The following is an 8,791-nucleotide window of genomic DNA, read 5'->3' as shown; positions in this document are numbered from 1 at the left end:
TTCCGAGGCAGACATTTTGTTATATTAATAAGTTTCAAGATTTTGATGCATTTTTTTTTTTTTTTTTTTTTTTTTGGGGAGGGAATTTTTTTTTTATAAAAATTTTTAAAAATTTTTTGGTTTTTTTTTTTTTTTTTTTTTTTTTTTTTCATAAATCAATTTTTATTTATTTTTCAACATTTACAATTCCTCTCTCTATTGCACATTTTACTCCTTGTCTAAACTGTAGACATAGTTGTTTAGTTGTCTACAATTGTGGCAACTAAGGAGGGGTTCAGTTTTTATAGTTTTTTTTTTAAATAAATTAAATTGTATATTCAATTAATAATTATTTAATAAATGATTGGTAAAACTATCTCTTACCCTCATAAACCGTCAGACCTTTAATAATCTTCTTAATATACCATTTGAATTTTGAATGCAAATTGCATGCAAGTCGAACGCCCCACTTACATGTCCACTTCGCCCAGGGTGTATTTTTTTCCGCCCCTCTACAGAAGCGGCCCTACGGCACTGGTGCGGCCCTTATTTAGGACAAAGGAGAGAGACGGTTCAATTTGCCGCCTGACTAGATTCGTGTTTCCCGGAACAAATCTCCGCCTCTTCCTTTTTCGTCTCGAACTTGTCCTTAATCTGCTTTACCAATGCATGCTGTAAGGGGAGAAGAAAAGGGGAAGGGGAAGAAGGAGGAGGAGGAGAAGGAGGAAGAGGAGAAAAAGGAGGAGGAAGAGAAGGAAAAGAAGGAGGAGAAGAAGGAGAAGGAGGAGAGAAAAGAAAGAGAAAGGAGAAGAAGGGAGATTAGAGAGAGACCGTAAGAGTTGAGGAGGGAGAAAGGGAGAGGGGAGATTAGAGAGAGGTTAAGAAGAAGAAGAAGAAGAAGAAGAAGAAGAAGAAGAGATTGGAGGTGAGAAGGGAGAGGGGGAGAGAGACACCGTAGGAGGAAAGAAGGATGGAGAAGGAGGAGAAGAAGAAGGAGAGATTGGAGGTGAGAAGGGAAAGGGGGAGAGAGACACTGTAGGAGGGATGAAGGGGGGGAGGAAGGAGGAGGAAAGATTGGAGGAAGCAAAAAGAAATAAACAGGAGGATGAAGGAAAATGGAAGAGGGGAAAGTCAGCCGGAAATGAGCCTTATCTGTTGATAAAATCTGCCCCGGGGGGGAATCGAACCCGCAGAAGCGCTACCTTCCAAAGTAACTAGGCTGGTGACTCAGTCTTTAGTTCTAACTCAGCTGTAATAATATGCTCATGGGGTTTACCAACTTGAGATTGAGATGAAACAAAAATTTCAATATACATTATGTACCTACTTTAGCCAGTACTTAATAGCCATTATGTACTTAATAGCCAGTTCTTAATAGCCATTATGTACTTAATAGCCATTATGTACTTGATACCCAGGTCAACCTCGGATTGAGCTCAATCCTGAGAGACAATCCACGGTGGTAAAACTCGACCTAAAAGTACTTCTCTCTTTCTCTCACTCCCTCTCTCTCTCCCTCATTCTCTCTCTCTCTTTCGGTCTCTTTTCACCTCTATCTTATTATTCACACTCTCTTTCTCTCTCACTTTACATCCAAACACTCTCTATATTTTCTAAATTCTAATACACCCTCTCTCTCTCTCTCTCTCTCTCTCTCTCTCTTATTACCATGGTTTTGTATTTTGCTTGTTGAGAAATGTATGTTGTTTGTAGCCCAAATTGACCACTTTATCTTACCACTTCAATCTATCCCTCCTTCTCTCTCTCTCTCTCTCTCTCTCTCTCTCTCTTTGACTGTGATACCACAAGGTAACTCTTTCTCTTTCTCGCACACATAAAATAACTCGTTCTCTCTCTCTCTCTCTCTCTCTCTCTCTGTCTCTCTCTCTCTCTCTCTCTCTCCGTTCTCTCTCTCTGGTTGAAATTGCAAACACAAAATGCACTCTAAGTGCTTTCCATCTCTGTCACGCACTCTCTCTATCTCTCTCCTTCTCTCTCCCTCTCTCTCTTCCTCTTCCTCTCTCTCTCTTCCTCTTCCTTCCTCTCTCTCTTCCTCTTCCTCTCTCTCTCTCCCTCTCTTTCTCTCTGAAAAGAAGAAGAAGGGAGAAGAAAAAGAAGGAGAAGAAGAACAAGAAGACGAGAGAAGGAGAAAAAGAAGAAGAAATATGAAGAACAACAAAAGAAACTTTGCAATATTTTCTCGCCATCAAAATTATAAAGACATACTTAAGATGACTTAATCCGTACTTTAAGCTCTAGATCAGAGGTTCTCAAACTGGGGGGGCGTGGAGACAAATCAGGGGGGGGGCGAAAGCTTTTTAAAAAAATTATAAAAAAATTCAAATTTATACCAAAATTACCTACCAGGTACTTAGTCTCCAACTCTAGTATCTTGAGATACGTGCTTATACTCCCTGGTATATGCCTCGTTTGAATGTCAGTTTTTCAGATTGCACATTATTACTTCCTGACTGATTATCTTCTTTCTCAAAAGAATTCCCATGTGTATTTATGAATAACCTTGTTGACCAACGATTTGGGAAGCGTATATGTTACTCCTTCGGTAAAATATTTCGGCAGCCTATCAGGAGTTCGTAAACATTCTTGAAATTGAGTAGCAAGAACTGGATGTACGTTCGTAAAATACTTGAACCAATAGTTCTGAATTTTATCTGGTCCTGGACTTTTCCAATTCTGAATATAACGAACTGCACGTTGAACATCAGATAGAGTAATGATCGTGTTGAGCATGGGTGTTATGTTTTGAAATCTATTGGTTTCCTCTCTTATCCATGTTGCATTCTGATTATGTTGCTGCTCGATTCCCCAAATATTGTTCCAGTAGTTGAACACATCTCCTTCATTAGGGGCAGAAGTCTGTGTTGACGGTTGTTGTGGTTCAGACAGAGACCGGTAAAACTTTTTCTGATTTGAATTGAACATTTTGTTTTGATGGTATCTTTGGGTTCGCTTGTTGTACTTGCGAATACGAAATCCAAGTGCTTTCACTTTCTGTTGTAGCTCTTCCAAATATATTCTTAGCTTCTGTAAATAATCGGGTTTCCATGATTTGATTCGTGCATAGCTAGAGATATTTCTAACTTTGGTTTTGACTTTTTCAGATACATTACAGTTGTTTGCAAAATAATGAGTCAGGACACCGATATGTTTTCTCATTGCATCTATCTTCCTCTCGAGTCTCAATTTCCAAGGTGGAATAGAATTTCTACGATTGCATCTTGTGTTCGGTCCATTCTCGATAGAAATGTTCAAGAGGAAACAAACAGTAAGAGCAGCAAAGTAGACGAAGCCATGAGTTTGATGTATATTTCCACTAGATGCAAATGTATTTTTGAGAGCATCATTCACATCATTCACCATATTGTAACATTTGGAATTGTATGGGATCTTGGGAATCATTGGCCTTTGATCAGGTGGCATAGTCTCATACGGAACATGCTCCTGAGGTTTGTCGTTTTTGAAACACCCTGGATAGATTGGGGATTTATTGATTGAAAGGCAATGTTTCATTCCTGTATGTATTGGGGGGTTTTTTGGATGAAAGGTTCACGAGAACAAAAGCTGTTGAATGCATCGGAATGGAAATCTAATGGGAGTTCAAGCGAATGGTGACAAAGCCTGTGTGTCCTCCAGGTATGAATAAACTATATTACAGACTAGTTGCGATCAAAACGACCGGATTGTTGATTGAAAAGTAAAAACTAACTATGGGAGTTCAAGCAAAAAACGCATATTGTAGATATAGACTATAGTTGCGTTTAAAACGACTTTTGCGTACCTACCACCTGATTACGAATAGTTTTAAAAAGGGTACACAAACTTCCAAACTTGGATAATTGCCAAGACTAGACTGAATAGGTACCTCTATATATAACACAAATGTCTTGTGTTCACACATAGTCGACGCCGTCAATCGACTTGATCTATGTCGACTGAAACCGTACGCCACCTTGACAATATATGTAGCTCGATATGTGGACACAGCTAAACGATTTTACAAAAAAGGAGAAAAAAGTCAGAACACAAAGTGTAGGTCAGCTCCCATGGCGTAGTGGTTACTGCGCTCGCCTTGCACACGGGAGACCCGGGTTCGATTCCCGGCGGGGTCAAGAAATTTGTATCATGCAAATGATTGATTCCGTGACTGGCTGTTGCGGGCCACTCAGCCTCGTGAGATCGAATGAGTAGCTATGACAATATAAAATGCGCATAGCGACCGGTGCCAGCATGGTAGGTAACATTGAGATTTTAGGATTATGGAGACTATTGGAAAATCCTACAATGCTGCAGTGAGCCAAAGTTTTGATATAATAACACAAAAGAAAACTACATTTTACAAATAAAGTGTAGAACATACAGAAAAAAGATAATTTTCAAGTAAGTCATGAAATTTGTTTGGGCTTTCACCCTTATTACATTTCATTTGATATTCTCCATACAAAATAGTTACCTTACAAAATATTCACCATACAAAATAGTTACCTTGCCCTCAGCGCCATGTTATTTATCAACCTCAATGCTTCTATTGTTAGATTTCCCTTTACAATACGTGTGTCGTCGTTCATGGAACGAAATCACCTAATAATTTTGGAGTAGGTCACTTGTTTTTCCTCCTCCTCCTCCTCCTCCTCCTCTTCCATTAGGAGGGAACACACGTCCATCAATACAAGACCTTTTCTTAGAGGTTTGGTGGAGGGAACTGTAACAGCCAAGGTATAATCGTCCCAAAAGTGAAAAAAAGAGCAAAACAAAATAGAACAAAGTCAGCTGTTCCGAGAACGAACCTTATCGAACCGAGGAGGTAGGATAAAGCTGTAAGCACTAGGTCGAACCCCGCCCGGGGCGAAATTTATCCTAAAAAAATAAGGTTCGTTCTCGGAACGTCTGGCTTTCTGCTATCCTGTCTTCCTTCTCTCTTCGATTTCGGGACGATAAAACCTAAATAGTTACAGTTCCCTCCATTAAACGTTTTTTTATACTCATTGTAAAATAAACAGTCATGATGAAAATGTTCTTTTCGTTTTCAGCCTTTGTAGGCGATTTTGTTCTTCGAGCGCCGAAATATTGTGTGATGGAGCTTACACTAATCTTTCCTGCTGATGTATGGACGGCTTATCTCGTAAATAATTATGCACACAACCTACAGGACATCAGCATTAAACATGGTTTTCATTATTGAACAAACGAATCGAATTGCGAGTATTAAACTCGACGACTTTCGCATAATTTAGGGAGCCTGTCTGTTTGATCTGCCAAAGCTCTCGAACTATGACAGTGATGAAATTTGAAAAGAAAGTAACCTTCGTGGACGAGTGGGTATCACACTAGGCTTGCACCCCGGAGGCCACAGGTTCGATTCCCGGCGGTGTCGAAGTTTTTTTCGTGTCTGTGCTTTGAGTTTGGACTGCGCTCCGCTACTTTGATTGAATTGTCTGCTACCAACTACAAATTGACTAAATGCATGCTTTTGATAGAAAGTGTCATTAAAATGTCCAACATATGAAAAGTTTGAGAACCACTGTTAGCAGCTATAAAGAGAGAGGGAGAGAGATTGGAGTGGTAAGATAAAGTGGTCAATTTGGCAACCTACAAACAACATACATTTCTCAACAAGCAAAATACAAAACCATGGTAATAAGAGAGAGAGAGAGAGAGAGAGAGAGAGAGAGAGAGAGAGAGAGGAGGAAGAGAGAGATGTCCATTTGTTTACCCGAAATAATATTATTCTGTATTTCTGTATTCTGAAACGGAAGGAAAAGAGGCATCTCCACTAATTATTAGTGTTTAGCACATTGCATACCTAAATAGATACACGGCATTCATACAAATTTACATTTTCCAAAGTTCGAACTTTGTTTTACAGTGTTTGTTACATAGCTGTAGATGCCTAGGTAGTTGGAATTTATAATTATCCATAATTATATGTACCTACCTATTAGGTACTACATAATTATTGAATACCATTAGCCGAAATCCGTCGCTTCGCTTCGGATTTCTGCTAGTAAATCCTTAAGGCATGGCCGTTCATGTCACTCATTCATTTAGTGGTCTTGCTCGGCGTAGCTTAACCCGTGAGTACACGCGTTAAAAATCCGAACGTCAGTACACGCGTGTAGAGAAAAAATCTCACACCTGGTTTTGCTTTCTATTTCGTTCTGTTTGAAGAATCATGTAATATTTTTAAGATAGATTGAGTTGGTTTATGAATTCAAACTATATTTAAAGTAATTTCAGCAACCTTTTTTTAAAACAGTTGCAGTTCGAACCCCTGGTTTGACATTTTTTTAATTTTCTTAAGCCCTAAGCAAAATAATGTACACGAATCGAATAAAGAGGGGATGATAATTGGGTATTTATTTACGTTTTTCAGTCATAAAGAAATCAGAAAATATAACACTTCTGAATTTGAAACAAACCGTTGAGCGGATTCGAACGGCCGACCTCTAGAACAGAAGTCCGACCTCTAGAAATATTACCAATGAGGTCGAAAATTAAATATGATATAATTTTGTTTAAATTAATTTTTATTATTAATATAATTAATTATTAAAAGTAATTATCTCATTAAATTAAACTAAACAGTTTGTAACAGAACCAATAGAAGAGAAAAACTTTTTTTAAAAACGAGAAAAAAAAGTTACGTCAGTACACGCGTGATGAAAAAAAAATCTCACATTCAGTTGCCGCTTCGAACTTTCCGCCACGTCACGGGCAACTGGAATTGAAAATAGGTCAATGGACTGTGGGTACATCTAGATAACCATATAATTAACAGCTACCCTAGGTCCCGACAGGTTAGGGCCAATATTGAACAAGTTCTACCGTTTTTTGCCCGAGGCGTGTGATGCATTTTTTCCCTATGTGCGTGTATCACGGGTTAACAAAAACGGAACCGGAAAAGGCCTATAACCTTCACGGGCGAGTTTTGCAAGAATAAAGTGACAAAGTTTGATAGCAATCGGATGAGCTGTGTTGGCCAGGCATAAAGTTCGAACAAACACAACACACACCACATTCATTTATATATATATTATGATTATTAGTAAAGGAATTTCCCCTATTCTTCTCTTTCTCTGTTTCCGTCTTCTTCTTCTCTTCTTTCTTCTTTTTTTCCCCTTTCCACTCCTCTTCATTACCTTGTTCCCCCTCAATCCTTTCTACTTACTCCTCTTTCTTTCTTTTCTCTCTCTTCTCACTTCTTCTCTTTTTCTTCTCCTACTTTTTCTGCGTTGCGGTATGTGAAAGTTGAAATGAAACTGTCACTCTTTTACATGAGGCATTATAATCCCCTCCTCTCTCTCCCTCTTTACATGAGGTTATTCCCCTCCTCTCTCTCCCTCCCCTTCTCTCCTTCCCCCTTTCCCCCCTCCCACCATCCGCCATGTTGAAATAACATACGAGATGTCACCCAGAGGGGAGGGGTTGGGAGGGAGAGATTAATGAACTTCTATTCACCTCCTTCTTCTTCTCCTCTTTCTCCTCCTTCCCCTTCTTCCTTCCTCCCCTCTTTTACTCCTTGCTCCCTCTATTTCCTCCTTCCATCCTTCTTTCCTTTCCTTCCTTCACATTGCTCACTGCTTCTGTTTTGCCTCTTATTCTTCCTCCTTTATCTCCTTCCTTCCTCTATCCTTTTTTTCCCATACCCCTCTCTTCTTTATTCTTTCAATTCTCTTTTCCTCATTTCTCCTCTCTTTCTTTCTTCCTGCCTCTCTGCCTTATTCTCCTCTTCTTTTCTGTTCTCTCTCTCTCTCTCTCTATCTCTCTCTTTCGCCTTCCTTTGATCTCTTTTTCCTCTTTTTCGCAGGAGAGGAAACATCGCTATGTTTCTACGTTTTCAGTCGTTTTGACTGCTCTTTTCTGAATGGACAAGATTTGACGATCGAGCTGTACACAGAAAGTAAAGTAAGTAAGTATGTAGTCATAATATATTCCGAGAATTTCGTCCCGCTTATTATGCGACGCATAATCTGTGCAGGTACCTATAGTCCAATTTGTTAAAGAAGTCAGTCTGATATGAAATGTATACCCTTGTTTGATATTGGTTGAACGTCAGAGTACTATAAACTGTTGAGGTTTTTAGTGAATTTCTCTATTCTGTTTTACTTATCTGTATTCTACTCTCTCTCTCTCTCTCTCTCTCTCTCTCTCTCTCTCTCTCTCTCTCTCTCTCTCTCTCTCTCTATCTCTCTCTCTCTATCTCTCTATCTTCTCTCTCTCTCTCTCTCTCTCTCTCTCTCTCTCTCTCTCTCTCTCTCTATCTCTCTCTCTCTATCTCTTTATTTTACTACCTCTTTCCCTCTCTCTTTATTTTTCTATCTCTTTGGATCTTTTACTCTCTTTCTCTCTCTTTTTATCCCTTGTGGCTGCATACTTAATAAACTTATCCAAACATCCCCCTCTCTCTCTACTTTTCTATCTCTCTCTCTCTCTCTCTTATTTCCTTTTTCGTTAGGTAGGTACGTTTCATTTTCTTTCTCTCTCTCTCTCTCTCTCTCTCTCTCTCTCTCTCTCTCTCTCTCTCTCTCTCTCTCTCTCCTTTTCTATCTCTCTCTTATTTCCTCTTTCGTTAGGTACGTTTCATTTTCTCTCTCTCTCTCTCCTTTTCTATCTCTCTCTTATTACCTCTTTCGTTAGGTACGTTTCATTTTCTCTCTCTCTCTCTCTTTCTCCCATTGCTTTACAGAAATTGACATTTACAGATTACAGTGTTGTACCTGAAGAAAACAAGTTAGTAGAGAGAGAGAGAAAGGGAGGGAGAGAGAGAACATTTTCTGTTATGTTATAATGTTAT

The 8,791-nt window shown here is 39.0% G+C and overlaps 1 protein-coding gene across 1 annotated transcript; it reads right to left on the bottom strand.

The window, feature by feature from the left end:
• Positions 1-2,466: 2,466 nt before the first annotated feature.
• LOC103516072 lies at positions 2,467-3,420 on the bottom strand. The gene has a single exon (XM_008481022.1). It carries the CDS (start codon positions 3,418-3,420, stop codon positions 2,467-2,469), a length of 954 nt encoding a protein of 317 aa, XP_008479244.1.
• Between the last annotated feature and the right edge of the window lie 5,371 nt (positions 3,421-8,791).

Source organism: Diaphorina citri, unplaced genomic scaffold, assembly GCF_000475195.1.
Source record: "Diaphorina citri unplaced genomic scaffold, Diaci psyllid genome assembly version 1.1 scaffold1479, whole genome shotgun sequence".
In the NCBI taxonomy this organism is placed as follows: domain Eukaryota; kingdom Metazoa; phylum Arthropoda; class Insecta; order Hemiptera; family Psyllidae; genus Diaphorina; species Diaphorina citri.
Note: the sequence above shows the minus strand (reverse complement) of the source record. Positions and strands in the feature narration are given on the sequence as shown.